The 15149-nt window shown below is 46.6% G+C and overlaps 1 protein-coding gene across 1 annotated transcript in view; it reads left to right on the forward strand.

Annotated features, from left to right (window-relative positions):
• zfpm2a (zinc finger protein, FOG family member 2a) overlaps positions 1–15149 on the forward strand; it is a 116594-nt gene that overhangs the window by 48153 nt on the left and 53292 nt on the right. Inside the window, exon 4 of the mRNA XM_057045070.1 lies at positions 4879–4980. Coding sequence (XP_056901050.1) covers positions 4879–4980 — 102 coding nt within the window. The remainder of the gene's footprint in view (positions 1–4878; positions 4981–15149) is intronic.

Raw genomic sequence — 15149 nt, forward strand, 5'->3', positions numbered from 1 at the left:
CCTCGTGTTTGTGAATAAAGTCAACACTGAATTACAATCCCGAATGTCAAATGCTTTTTTTTGGTGGTAATCTGTTCCTTGTCACGCACAGGCCTTGTTACGATTTTTTTTTTATTACTTTGCTATCTGAGCTTACTGTAGCTAAGTCTCTCATTGCCTCCTAAAGCCCGAATGATGTACGATCCGACTTTCTTTATTCCTCAAAGGGAGTTGTGTGCAATCATCAGGTGTAGCCATTTGCCCCGTGATCCCCTCCTCACTTAGATCATTTTAAAACTGGCTTAAATTTACCCCACTTCTGTGAAAACTGTCACGAATTAAACAGGACACAATCCTGGTGGCATTAAATGGTTTAAGTGTGTTATTCCTCGACTATAGTAAGGAAAAGAGAGCCCCCTTTATTAACTAAACCCTCTCAAATGTGATGGCGCGCTGTAATTAGCCCTGTGCGGACTCAAACGTGGGTTTTAAAGCAGCCACTCATCCCATGGCCTTTATCTGCGACGGCTTCCCGGAGAATAAGGTCTCCCGTGTAAGGTTCCTCCACTGAGCAGTGACTCTCTGGTCTTAGCTTAGCCTTGTATCTGTGTAGTCACTCTCTGAAATGGGCTTGTCAGAGGGACCTAAAACCTCCATTAAAAGTTTCAGTCTATAATAGGTATTAAAAAGCTGTAGGAACACAAAGAGGAGTACCAATTTTCATTAACATATGAAGCACTTATTAACTTTGATCAGAGTGCGGTGAAGTAGCAAAGCCGCTTAAAGGCGCAAAGGTCAGGAAGTTGAATGCCACCAAAGACACAGTCATTTGCCGTAGCCTTGCAGGAAAGGGCCTCCCCAGATAACTGCGTGGAGCACCTTGGCGTCCCACCGTGGCTTCGAGCTCTGTAACCTCTAAATTGGTTGATTTATGACCCCCAAACCTGTTTGGTTAATGGTGTCAAAGCTCTCAAAGGTACTCGCCGCGTCAACATTATTCGTCATATTTACAGTCTCACCGTGGACTCACAGGTTACCACTCCCAGCATGTTTCTCTCCATTAATGGTATTTTCACATTTCTAAACTTGGCTTAATAATCACCAACGTTAAAGCTCCAGTTTCCCTTAAAATTTGAATTCCTGGATTTCCTCCTTGAACCAATTTTCCAATAGACATTCCTTTTTCATTTTGATTTAGCCAAACGATGAAATGGCAGCCTCCTTGGCATCAGTTGAAATGCACATTACAGGAAAAAATAACCTTGTTTTCCCGTAATTAAAAATCTTAACCTCAAACCGCCGTTTCCGCTCGCCCAGTTTCAGATTTATGGAGCTGCGCTTGTTGAGCAGCAGGCGTTTATAACCTATTGACACAGCAGGCTCTGAAGCTGTAGGAATACACAGAGAGGAGTCTGTTTTCACAGAAATAGTCAAATTTCACCTTGTTCTTTTATTGTTGGCAGTGAACTTGAGCACAGGGTGTTGCCACAAGCTGTGTTCCAAGTGCCGCCTGTTGAACAATGACTTCCTCGCTTACGTCTGACAGTAAATTTACACCAAGCTCCTCGTGTCCACACGTGAAACGCCGGTTGAGCAATGGTGTTACACGCTGAATTGGGCGGAGGAAACGGGTTTATGGGTCGGGCTTGCGTCTCTCTGGTTAAAAAAACAAATACAACAGAGCAAGGGGTCTTTTATCACGCAGGATGTGGCGTGTAAACGCTCCAGACTGCCCACACAGGACTTAACAAACAACAACCCCACCTTGACCCTTTAGACATCCTCCGAGTGAGTCATTTGGCTCGTCGCGGTCGCAGCGCCGGCGTAACAAACGGAAGGTGGCAGAATTAATTCTGCCACTCTTTGTGCGGTGCAGAAGCAATCAACATCTCCAGCAGCACAGGAGGAAGAGCTCTTTGGCTCTTTCACCAGCGCCGCCAGTGCCCAGAATGGCGGATGTGGAATTTGAATGCACAGTTGATGCTGGAGAATATGGGGAAATGCTAATTTGTGATGCGATAAGATGAATCAAGTCATCCCTTTAGCCCCATTTGACTCAGTGGAGGAAATTAATCATTAATGTTTGTTAAGTATGACAATCTAACTGGGCCAGATCTACATACTCAGAGACTGAGGCAGAGCGAGATAAAGAGCCGGGCTGCAGACAGGGAGGAAAAGTGCCAGATTCTGTAATGATGGGAATTTATTGGCATTTAAAGAGACAGTGGCGAGGCATTTCGCTAATAGCCTCCCTCGGTTGGAGCGCTCCATGCACCATAAATTGCGATTCAGTTCAGCCTTATTTTCCTGATAGTGGAGTCTCACAGCTATGCTTGACTTTGGTGAAAGAGGTTGCTTCCTGGAACTGACTTTATCTGTTGCAGGATAATCTGCATCAACAACCAAATATGCAATATCAACTGACTGGCATGGCACCAGCCCGGAGATGGCAAGAACCCCCCCCCCCCCCCCCCCACCACCACCACCCTAATAATGCACTCTGAAGCACCAATGTTGGCTCAATTGCGGCGGTTTCGTAAAAGGGAATGCTAGAATTCAGTTGCAAACCGACTTGGGCTCGGTTTTTGTAGGAATTCTGAGCCGCCTGTGAACTCTGGCGTCCGGATTAGAGCGCTCTGAGCTTCTTAAAGTTGCACGCCAGACATTGACATTTTCAAGGGCCTCCTTGGAAGAGACAATGCTAAAAGGGGGAGAAAAAGCCAATATGACTTTGTTGCTACCTTGCTCCAGGAACCGTGTGTGTAAATCGCCTATAAGCTTATTGACCCGAATGCACGGCACTCGGCGTGCGCCTGCGATTTGGCGAGGGAGCTGTCCTTTGATAGAGCAGCGATAGGGCTGATTTTAACAGCTCACTGGCTCCTCTTGCATGCCCGCCAACCTTGCGCCCAGCATGCCGCCTCGCCTACCACCCCCCCACCCCCCTCGCGCGGCCCTCCCCGTCCCTTCTGTTCCCTTCAGCATGGCTGGAACCTTAAGTGTCTCCATTTGATTGCGCAGGAAGACGCCGCTAAGCCAGATGTAAATTACGATTGAGGCGATAACACAGGGACTGATCATTGGCGATCTGTCTCTCTCGGTGACACGGACGAGGGTTTCAATTCAGGCGATGAAACGCGGCGCCGTGTCCATTAGGTCTGATGGACCCGCGTGAATGAATCAATCTCCTCCCCCAGTAGGAAGGTCAGAATTCATAGTGTTTAAAACATAAGAAAGGCTCCCACTCTTCCGGCGCTGGAACCAAAGGAGTGCTGCTCCGGCACTTTTTTCCTCTGCTCCACTTTTTTTCCTCCCTCCGTACAAGTGACATTTGTGCAGGAAACTTCATCAAAGCCCTGTGACATTGTTCCCTGTGAGGTTGCCTAGGCGATTGTGTTTAAAATGCATTGCAAACTGCGTTAGATAGAAGGCAGAAAATCCTTAATCACTGCTTAATTAAGGAATCATCTTGTAGCTTCATTTCCCGGGCTGTAATTAAACACTTCCAATACGTTTCGTTACAGGGCTTAACATGTTCGCCTGAGATCAAGGTAGTGCCTTTAATGTTATCTCGCCCGCTCTATTTTTTTTTTTTTTTTTTTAAACTCTGCTCCATTGGAAGGAACTGTTGATACGCGCCTTTGTTATCCTCTTCATAATACGAGCTCGGTATGCTAAAGAGGTTCTCCAGGCCCAACAATAAATACTGGGGGGATTCAGCCTTGACGGTTTACTGGCAGGGGAGGAGAAAACGGCAGAAACTCAGACAAGAACTGGGTCATAATGACCTCATGTCCTGCAGGCTCCTCTGCAGGATCTGCTTAGTTTTCTTCTCTTCACGTTCAGCGCTTCCTTCTTTAGCGAGGGCCAGAGCGCTAGCATGCTTTTTATCACATTCTCTAAAGTGACCCGTGTTAAGATAACAATAATAGCGATGAGCGCGCTCGATTTGGAGATTTAACACAGTCGGAACCGTCGAGTGAAGCCCGCGTTTACATTCTGAAAGGCTCTTGGGAATTCGTGGGAGGGGGTCCGATAAACAAGACGTATGTGGCAATAGATTCTGGGAGCGCTTCTCTGTCATCCAAATATAGTCAAATATAAATCTAGACATCCATTTAGGCTCTTTCCATGTAGTGCCTATGAAATGTGGTAATCCTTCGCGGTAATCCAGGCCCGTCCTTGACCATCCGCCATTGGGTCTGAGACATCAAAGGGATGGAAGTGATGTGACAAAAGTGGGAGCAGTGTTCTCCCACCATCCATCAACGGCCACTCACTTGCCCCGAGTGGGCCTTTCTCTTACTGGGACAGGTTCTGAGACATGTGCTGGATTTATTCCGAGCGCCACACCAGGGCACTCCTGATTTATGCGCCCGTAAACCACGAGTACAGGCTGTGCTTCCAGCACACACGCAAAAATAGATTTATTTTTCACTCTAAGTGCATCTTGGTGCGCCCCACAAGAGTTTCCACCGCACGCTTGGGAGGCGGAGTCTGTTTACAAGGTCTTTTAGTGCGTACACCTTTAAAGGGAGATACCTAAACATCCCATAGCATGAGCGACTGTAAATCAGTCCTACATCCGAGCACATTCTGGCTCCACAATAGATCAAACGGTAATAAATAGCTGCCTCTCTCCCACACATTGCTTTCCTTCCTGCTCCAATGGGCTTCCTTCTGTTCCTGCAAGCACTCATGGGAACTGCTTTGGCATAGAAATCCGCAGCTGGACCTGGTGAGCTCACCCAAAACATATGTGCCCAAACACATGTGAACACAGTGGCTTCAGAGAATAAAAACTACCTGGATTTGTCCTTTAGAAGTGCAACACTGGTCTAACACTGGTCGATTGTGGCTCGGGTGCTTCTCATTCTGTATTTTCTAACTTGTGTCCAGGAGAGGAAGACGCCAACCGGGATGCAGGCGAGTCAGAGATGGACATTCAGAGTGAGAAGACCAAGCATCCAGCTGTGGGACCAGAAGAATGGGATGGTCCAAGTAAGAAGAGCCTTCATGTTGTTGTCCCAGATGGTTTATTTAGAAGACAAATGATTTATCTCCATGAAATCTGTCACGGAAGTCTCCAACAACAAAAACATTCAAGTATCAAATAACCAATGTTGGCCTGGATATACAGAGGTTTATATAGATATATATAGTCGCTGCACATGTGCATTTTTGGACATTTACAACAGAATTGTGCTAATTTTCCCTTTTCTTTAAAAAAAAAAAGTCATCAAAGAGATGGATGAAATAGTTGCACAACAATTGCTGCTCAGCAGTAGCTTGTAGCACTGCTGAACACACAAAACACGAGTCTCTTCTAAATGACCTTAAGAATTTATTGCAGGTACGCACGTTTGGATCCAAAAAAAAAGGAAAGAGAAAAGGGGGAAAAAAAGAGGACAGAGGGAGAGAAAGTGGATTTGGGCAAGTTGTGCTTGCGAGCTCAAAGCCCCCTGGGGTGTGTATTTTATACTGACAGTGAATCAGCGTTATCGCACCTATCAGATAATGCATTTATCATTAAATTTCACATTTGCATTTAAATCTGGGGAAGGAAATGAGCATTGCTGGCTAAAGATAAGAACGCGGGGACGACAGTAATAAACCATCACTGTGATCAGTCAGGAGACAGGGCTGAGGGGGTCAGCTCAGAACTATGGAGGCCGCCACAAAAAGACGGCAACACACGTGGGGAAAAAGGCCGTTTTGGGGCGGAAAACGCTGAGCTTAAAAATACCGCTTTGAAAAGAAGGGATGGATGTAGCGCGAGTAGATGTATGAGCGACTGTAATTATCCCTCCCTCTACTCAGCCATCAGAATGAGAATTAGAGGCTCAGAAACACACACTGCTGGACAGGCGAGCGAGGGGGGGGGGGCTTGAGTTTCATGGGAGTGACCTGTCTCCTGCATGCAGGGAGGATGTCTGGACTGCAGAGGAGGGTAAGTGAGACACGATGCCCATTTCATGTTCTACTAAACCGCAGCCCGAGTGGTTATCAAGTGACATTCGCTTTGACGTCTTCAGCAGTATTCTGCTAATCTCGGCCATTTCACCAGTGGAAAATGAGTCCTGCTATTCTGCCGCCTCCAACTTTATAAAACACGCACAGAGACGCTTTTAGAACGCATCCGTGTGCATATGGGGATATTTTCATAATCCGTAGAACAGTACTTTTATTGCAAGCCCCGATCCAGGTAAAGATAACACACAGAAGGGAATGTGTATAAATAGTATATTAAAAGGCACTTTTTTAGGTTTATGACTGCTTTCACTAGGCATAGGAGAGTTACTGAAGCATTGTGGGTAAATTTTGACCAGGTTTCTACATCTTGTTTGCGCGGGACGTAGAATTCCATGACTCGCATGTTTCCACCAGCGCAAGTTGCTGACGTCTCAATAATATACCCAGCAATTAGGCGGTGACGTGCACTGACACAGCCGCGCACGACTGTTTTCTCAATGGGCAGCGCTGGAGTGGGCAGAAATTAATCTGCGCACATAATAATGCCATTCACTCTCTCATCATGGCTGCCACGAAAGGTCATTTCCCTTTTTAATTTTTCCCATTGTGTCGGAAAAGTCAGATGGGCATGTTATAATTTGAATAAAGGAGGGGGAATCAGACAATCAGATAGGAACATTTGAAATGACATGTCTTCCTGCTCAAAGCGATTAAAAGCAAATTTATTTAGTTTGAGACTGTCTACCCTTTAATCTCATTGTAAATGTTCAGATAGTCCCGCGTTCAAAAGTTCTTTGTCATTCTTTGGCTTAAGTTAAGTTGAGCAGGTGTGATTATGATCAGCAACAGATAATTTTTAATCACCGAGCGCGTGCATCTGAATAGGATGTGTAATGGCCGTTACATAAAAAGAGAGTGAAGCCTTTTAATGAGGTGGGCTAACTCCGAACATGCCCACCTGCTTGCTGATTCTATTGAAGCACCTCCACACCGTTTCCCTTTTGCTGAGTAACAACAAAGGCCTTTACAATCTACATCCTTTAATTGAACTTTTTTTTTTGTCCCCGCATTTCATCTCTGCTTTAGTAACTCGTGTCAAGTGCTGTCCGCCACCCCCGCCGACCCCCCCGACTGTTCTCTGATTGTCTTTCTGTCTGAAACGGCAGAGGAGCCGCACAGAACGACTCACTATTAATCTGATAGCTGCCTCGTCTGTGCAGCTCCGAGCGCCGGCTCTCTGATGTGGAACACCCAGCGCGTTCCCTTTCTCTCTCCCCGTCTCCACAAGTATGTCCTTAAGCAAATCTGCGCGCCGATCTTATGTCTCGCATTCATTTCTCGTCACGGATGTTTCGCAATCAGCCGCTGATTTGGGAGATACGTGTCATGCTACTGTTCATGTTCACGGACTGGGGGTGCGATAGGGATCTAGCTGCGTCTCGCTCATTCCCTCGCACTTGCTCTCCTCTAGGCTAATTGGGAGTGGTGCGCGTTAGCTAGCTAACTCTGCTAATGAACTTGTTCTCAGTCTTATCTGAAGGCTTGCTCGTGTAAACTACACCCACTAATGAAAGTCATGAAATCCGGCTTTCTTCCAGCGCGCTGCAGTTCGGATCGCTGTTAGTTCTGCTCAGCGTCAGGGCCTGTAGATGAATGGTTTTACGGGTTTTATTGGCAATCCGCGGTAAACTGCTACAGGTTATCACGTGTTGTCATCCATGGGGGAAAAAAACAAACACTGTTTTTTCTGTTTCAAAAGTAAAATGTGTTAGAATTCAGACTTCAGCTCAGTGAAATCTGCAGGTTAAGCTGAGACCTACACATCACACATGGACTCTGTTTAGTGCACATGAAGTATTTGTTTCAAAATTAAATTTGAATATGACTGTTTTGGCTGTTATACACAATTGTTACTTCTTTAATCCCCGTGTGGGGTGGCTGGGGTCTAAAGAAAAGAGAAATATAGTTCCTAATCCAACATAAATATACAGTGCACGATGCATGCCATATTTCTGATTCTATTCTGAGTCTATTCAGTCTTGACAAATATTTATTCTAATAGTTGCAGAATAAAATGATTCAATTTGAAAAAAAAAAAGGAATCTTAAGGAAACGAATGAGGTCACCTGGGTTAAGTCACAAAGCTGTGACCGTATTAATGTTATAGCAAATGCCACACTACTTATTCGATGGTCCTGTTTTAGCGTGACGACCACATGGCGGCTGCACGCTCTTCTCCCCCTCCTCGGCCAGCATGTGGCGCCGTGGGTGCCAGCTGGGCGTCGGCCAGAGAGAGGCGGGGGTCATCTGTAGGAGCGGGCACCTGAGAATCCCCCCTAATGGCCAGACCCAGACAAACTAAGGGCAAAGGTGCACCCCCCCACCCGCCCTCTCACCCGCGCCTGCATTGAGAACAACATCCATTTTCATGTACCTCCTTCCTTCCTTCCGCTTTAAAAACATCAAACGTGCACATGCTGCTAACGCAGCTTCGCTTAGATGCTAAAAAAAAAAAAAAGCTGCAAGTGTGCGACCGATCTTACCGTCTCCAGAAAAAGACACAATAGCCATTTCAGGTTTACCGCACATATGCCATGCTAGGCGATCTGGAAGAGCAGATGGCCACGCTGGTGTGACAGGTGCCTCGACAAATGTTTGCGGTCGCCCGTGCTGCTATTTATAACACGGTGCAACACAGACATGCAAATATTTGCAAAAAAAGGACAGGGGGGCCCCTTTTGTTCCGAGTCAAAGTGGTCACCGTCAGAAACAGATGGGATTAAACATTCTGGGCATCGCTTCATCAGACCTGAAGAACTTTATTGTTCTGTAGGAGAAACAGGAAGTGCTGGAAGTGGTGAGGTGTAGCCACTCTTGTCCGTAAACAAGACTCTCCTCTTTGCATCTTTGGAATTAATGTTCGCTCTTTCCGCATTGAGGCGGCGGAAGCATTTTTAGCCCTCAGCCGCAGCTTAACTGAACATGCAGTCGCCCAAACTCTGCTGCACATACAGCAAAAAAAGTCCACTGGAGCAGAGTTCAGTCAGGTCCTCCTCGGTAAACAAGGCATTTTCCAACTCAGCACCCGAGTCCACGATAAAGTCGGGGCGTCGTCAAGGAAGGAGGGGCGGGTGGAAATGAGCGCAAGAGACAAACGCAGAGCCCAGATGCAGATTAGGCTGCAGAAGATGAGGGTGTAAAAGGGATTTAATGGTAGGATGGATTAGAGAAATCCTTGTAACAATGTTAAATAATTATGGTTCCAGCCGAGATCAAAGCGCCACTGATTGAACCCCTCAAGCCTTCAGAACACGGAGTCTTGGAAAGCAAAGATTGGTAAACTAGTGCTCAGACCACTCCGGCTGCTCCAGTTAAATTGGATTGGAAATATTAGGATACAGATGAATCCGTCAGGAGGCTTTCACAAAGCTTTTGTCACCGGAAATGTAGCTTGGGAACGGTATGAAAGGTTTGATAGCGCACTGTCTCTGCAGAATCGTAAGACGAGGGTGTCACAGCTGTCTCCGCTGATACCTAAGCGTTTTAAGTAGACTTATAGACACACTTGACTGTTATATCAGCGGACCCAAAACTTTCAGCGCCGGCATTTATTCGAGGTTTAATTTTTTTCTTCTTCTTCTCTTCTCGTCTCCCAATCAAGAAATTTGGACGTGCATCACGGCGGTTCTCGCTGGGAAAAAGGAAGGTTTTATCTTGCTCCTCCAGGGGTTTATTCCGAGTCCTCCGACGCGTCCCACAAAACATGAATGACACGGAGATGGCCGATACTGATGATGAAAGTCCGTCATCAGCTCCTCGCCACGTTCCGGGCCCCCGAGTGATGTAGAATTAAATCGCAATCAAAGTGTTTTGTGTAAACACCGCGCGCCTGTTTTCGCCAAATGTATTTGTTCCTGAGGAGATTGCTGATTAAGGCCTTTACGCCATCACCTGGATGTGCGAGCGTCCCCTGCCCGCCCACGCACGCACGCGCGCGCACACACACACACACCCTTTTGCATTTCACAATGTGTGAATATAGTGATGAAATATGCAACAAGAGATTAGACAAATCACTGTACTGCTGCATCGCCTTGATGCAAATTTAGTCACTGATCCGTTATACTAAGAGGCTTTATGCAGGAACTTCATGGTTGTTAGTTATATAATCTAAAATAGGGCAAAATGCAATCAGCGTTCTTATCATCTGAAGAAGATGTCATTACATTCAGTTCTAGTTTTTTAGGGGGACGTAGCACATTGAAAACATTTCGAATAAGATAATTCATTTCCAGCCATTTTATCCACATTTCAGCTGAATTTGTGTCCACTTTACAATGGTGCTTTTTCCTCGCGTCGCTATGCTAAACAGTACAAAGAACTCCATAAAATACAAGAACCGCCGATTTGAAGCGGGGACGCCGGTGGTGGTTTCGCCCCCGGAGGGGCCTTGACACCCATCGCGTCTTCCTTCAGCTCTGCGGATGTGTTTGTTCTGTATTGCTTTACCCTCCCAGGCACCGCAGCTGCGCACGTTTCTCTGAGAGGTATCGCGGTAATTGGTTGAATATTTGATGTGTGTGTTTAGCACTAGGGTGGAGACGCTCGCGCAGGCGGTCCCAGGGAATTTAATGCTGGGCAAACTCCGGATTGCTGAAGTGAAACTTACTCGGATGGGAAAAATCTAATTCCGTTTCTTTTAAATAAAAAAAACAACTGCAGAGTGTGTTAGGCCGGCTTTGGGTTGTAGTTCTATTTAATGTGCAACTTTCTGTCCTCTCTTTTTTTGGGTTAAATTTTAATGCAGGTTTTCCAGGTAGTGTTTCATTATGCACGACTCTGTCAGTTTGGAGTATTCGGATATAAGAACATGCACTCTATCCCATCCAGTCAGGTTTCTCCTGAAACTCCAACCTCCTCCTGAAACTGGTGTTAAAAATCCGAGCAGAGCATCGTCTCTTTAGAGGAAATCTCTGGCTGGTTTGGCCTATTTTTCTGTTCTGAATCAGTGGGAGGCGGGTCCTGTTAGTCAACTGAAGAAAATACCAAATAATGGTAATAATAATGATAATAAAAAGTTTATTAAAAAAATGGCATGTTCTTCCCCGATTGTGAGCGTGTTGTGGTATTCAATTATGCAATTTCCATTGCCATATTAATCATCTTTTCAACAAACAAGCCGCCGTTAATTAAAGCAAAGCTCGGATAAAGACGTGTTGCCGGATCATCACTCCGTTTATCACCGCACGCAGACCCGCAGTTAAGTAAATTCGGGCTGTGAGATGAATTTCAATGGTCTCCCTGTTACTTCCTGTGTTTGGACGTGTAGCTAACCGTGCGTTTATGCATGCAGTGTTGGGAGGAGTGGTTTGTGACGTCTCCGCTTGAACTGGAATCACATTGACAGCTGAGAACGACAGACTTCCAATTATAAAGGAGGTTTTTGACTACCCCATTAAATTATTTTCTGTACGGTCTCCAAGAATGATTAATTAGACCGGCCCTGGTGGTTTTGGCTTTTGACGCTACGCTACAGGAAGGAGCCCTGCCCGGCTCCTCCTGGGTTTTTGTGCCGCCTCTGCTGGTTGGTGGGTGGGGATGGAGATTATTCAGGATGTAGTCAGATATGGGCTCCTCTAATCATAGCTCACTCTGCCGCCTCTACTGTCATTCACTTGCTAAATAGAACTGGGGGAAAACGTCTTGTTGATGGGAGCAGCCAGACAGCCGTGCAAGCACTTGAGTTCACCGGCAGAAAATGGGCTGGAGGCATCTGCCGACGCGTCGCCTGTCCCTGTCCTTCATTGTGGGAGCAACTTTATCAGCAGCAGCCGCTCGCCCAACTGGAGGACCAGTCGCCTCTTAACTTAAACATAAGATCTTTGTGGTTTGAAGCACTCGGCTGCTCGGCGCCCAGCGCGCATCTGAAAGGCAAACGCGACTTCCATGTCCCCGGCGCCCATCGCAGAATCACACCTCACGGAAAACTTGTTTCTGCCGCCTTCCCCTGAATCTAAATGCACTCAAACAGACTGTTGCACTGGAGCAGCATCCCTGGTGTGAAGGAAAAATAAAGAGATGATGGAGGAAGAAAGAGAGAGGGAGATGGAGGGGGGAGGGCGAGCAAGGGAGAGGGAGAGAAAAGTCAAAAACCTCCACATAACAATGCCAGAGAAAAATCAGAACATTTTCCACCGAAAGATGGGCCATTTCCAAATCCTTGTGCCCTATCAGACAAATTAAAGTAAATCAAGCATGAAATGAAGCAGAAGAGCCCGGAGATAAGGCTCCTTTAAGTCGTTTACAGATTAGGACAGGGAGAGAGAGGGAGAGAGAGGGAGAGGTGCATCTGGTCTGTGCCAGTGAAGGAGGCTAGTTTCTCATTTCACAATAGCAGCCTGTGTATAGGATTACTCTCCCCTGTCACCGACATGAGGAGCAGTGGGGGAATAGATGGCCACAAAAATCTCTCTAAATATGTTCCCTCAGAAATGTTCTGAACCCAAAAACCTTTCGGCATGGGCCAGATGTGTCACGTGATAAAAGAGCGGGTCCGACCCGGCGGCTCGCTGCCGTTTTGTTCCCGTATTTCAGTCGCCTCTTCACCTTTTCTTATGCGCAAGTGGCTTCATCTCAGCGCGGCTTAAAGATGGAAAGGAGATGGGGATTGGCGGAGCCGGGTCACGTGACTGTACGGCTGTCAGTTCCTGTGCATGTGTTAAGCGCGCCACAGATGAGGTTTGGGTGGCAGCGAGGTGGGGGTGTGCAGATTCCACTCTGAGAATGTGATTTTGTTTTCAATGTGTTGCCTCTGAACACCGGCCTGTTTAATATGTATGTTGCACTTCAATTTTCTGGCTTACATCGACAGATTAATTACTGTTTTATTTTAGTACTCTCAAATAATCAAAACATAATTATGCAGCTAGTTTCTCATAGAGGAATGATATGTTGTAGCGTGCGTGCGCACACACACACACACACACACACTCTGAGGCAAGCTCTACCTTCCCATTCTTCCATGCATAGACATGCACCCAGGAATCAGGCTCACCCCTTCCACACACACACAAACACACACACACACACACACACACGCCGTCACCCAGACAAGGGTGCGCTGCTCTTTGATGCCACCCATCAAGCTTTTGCCGGATTTTGTTTCTCTCCTTTCATGTTCCACGGGAAAAATGGCAGGTGGGCCCGGCCCCCAGTTCCCAAGTAGCTGCTCCCCGGAGCCACAACCTTGACCTTCCGGGCCCAGGTCTTTAGGTTTAGCTGCTTTATCGCGCTATCGGCAGGCATTTTCAAATACTCCTGAAACTGGATGATTTAACCCGCTTTTACGCTGTTCCCATCAAAACGGGATGAAAAAAAAAGTGCCTAATCCATCTTATCTGTTGACTGTCAAACTGCTCCAGCTAAAACCTTCTCACAAAAGACAACTAGGTCACCCAGGAAAAAAATAAAAATGAATCCCCTGTTACCAGAAGAAGTTGCGATAATTGACTCGGGAAAGGATGCAAGAGTAAAAATAGTCCAGAATTAGCCAGAGAATTTGGAAACTCCGATCTTCCCAACATAAAGGTTCACATTATTCTGTCTGCGGGAGCTCTTTTCCAACCCATCTCCCACTGTACGTCCCGACAGATTGAACCATTTGTCTTTCAAGACTGCAAAGACAAAATGGCAACCTGTTTTTCTCCTACCTGAAGCCGGCGTGTGTCACTCGGTAGCGTTTATTTCCAGCGCACATGCCGCCAGTTACTCACTCATTCAGACGCTCTCGGGCGGCGGGACGTCCTTTTGATGGGGCTGAAATTTTTGAGGAAAGCATTTAAATCAGATTCCAGATGGAGCGCGGCGCGTCCTCTAGATGTTGCCCACGATACGGCAATATCTCAGCGCGAGGACAGTCATTCTTTAAGTTTCGCCGTCTCGCTTTACATGCCATCAGTAGATATTGCCAAGCTTCTCCAAAGATGGATGCCTCGCGGATCCTTGTCAGGTGGCTGCGGCCGACTTTGCCGGATGGCGGTAGTTATATTTCAGTTGCTCAATGACACCGAACGTGTTGGTGTAGTGCAGACTTGGCTTTTGGACTGCAGTTGAAACCACTGTGGCTTCCAAAATTAGCCACACATACTTTATCACCAATACTAATACCACATATTCACATTAGCTGATTATAAAATGCTCTCCTTTCATATCACCGAATCCACCTACCTGCGCTAATAAAGCTCAATATATCTATGTAGATCCACATGTTGAATTAGGTTCTAGTTCCATAGAAAACAGGAAGTTTGAATTGATTACTTTGAGATTTAGACCAGACGGTGCAGTACAGTAATTCGTTAAAAACTCCCAGCTATGCTAATCTAAACAGTGAAGATAAGGATACAAATTTATGTTGATCGCCTCTGATGGCTCCCACCCTCCAAAATTCACACGGTCCCCTATAAAAGTTGGTTCACCTTCTCCCCACTGTTGTAGGCCAGTCCTGCCCCCATACAGGCACGTTAGAGCCAGTTTAAAGGGGAGGGGGGGGCTTCGTGGGAAGACTGGGTGGCGCTGCTGGTGGCGGGGGTGCTCTAATGTTTTAAAACAAGTGTCTGTCTCAGAGATAATAGCGTGAGCTGCGGGTTATAAATGATGCATTTGGCTCGGTGGGACCTGATAATGGCGGTTTGTGCAGCGGGGGAAGAAAGTTCATCGCACTCTTATCAAAAGCTCCGAGACATTTCTCCCTCAACTGTAAAATTCCATATCGCATATCTGCTTTAAAGATGTGGCACCTTTTGTTGAACTGATACAGTACATTCCATTTCACCCCGTATGCCTCGCTCCTGGTATATTAATTTATAGCCCATTTGCTGGTTCTATAACGCGGGCTGTCAGCGGAGATGGCTGGGGTTCACCAACACATCTGTGAATTGCCACTCACAGGTTATTGAACTTTGAACAGCAGCCATTTATTTGCTTTGATTCAAAGGTGCTGCTGAATATCACGGGGGATCATCTGCCAAGCGAAGCCCACGCGTATTTCCCCACTTGTCTTCACTCGTGTCGGCCTTTGTTTCCCCACAACATCACCCACCCTCCTCGTCAGATTGGCCAAGACGGCTGCAAAAAGGTGGATCGAATCGTAGGCTCGGTAATGAGCCTTTTTCTTTTATGTCACGAGCAATTTCTGTCCC

The sequence above is a fragment of the Takifugu flavidus genome, chromosome 10, assembly GCF_003711565.1.
Source record: "Takifugu flavidus isolate HTHZ2018 chromosome 10, ASM371156v2, whole genome shotgun sequence".
NCBI lineage: Eukaryota > Metazoa > Chordata > Actinopteri > Tetraodontiformes > Tetraodontidae > Takifugu > Takifugu flavidus.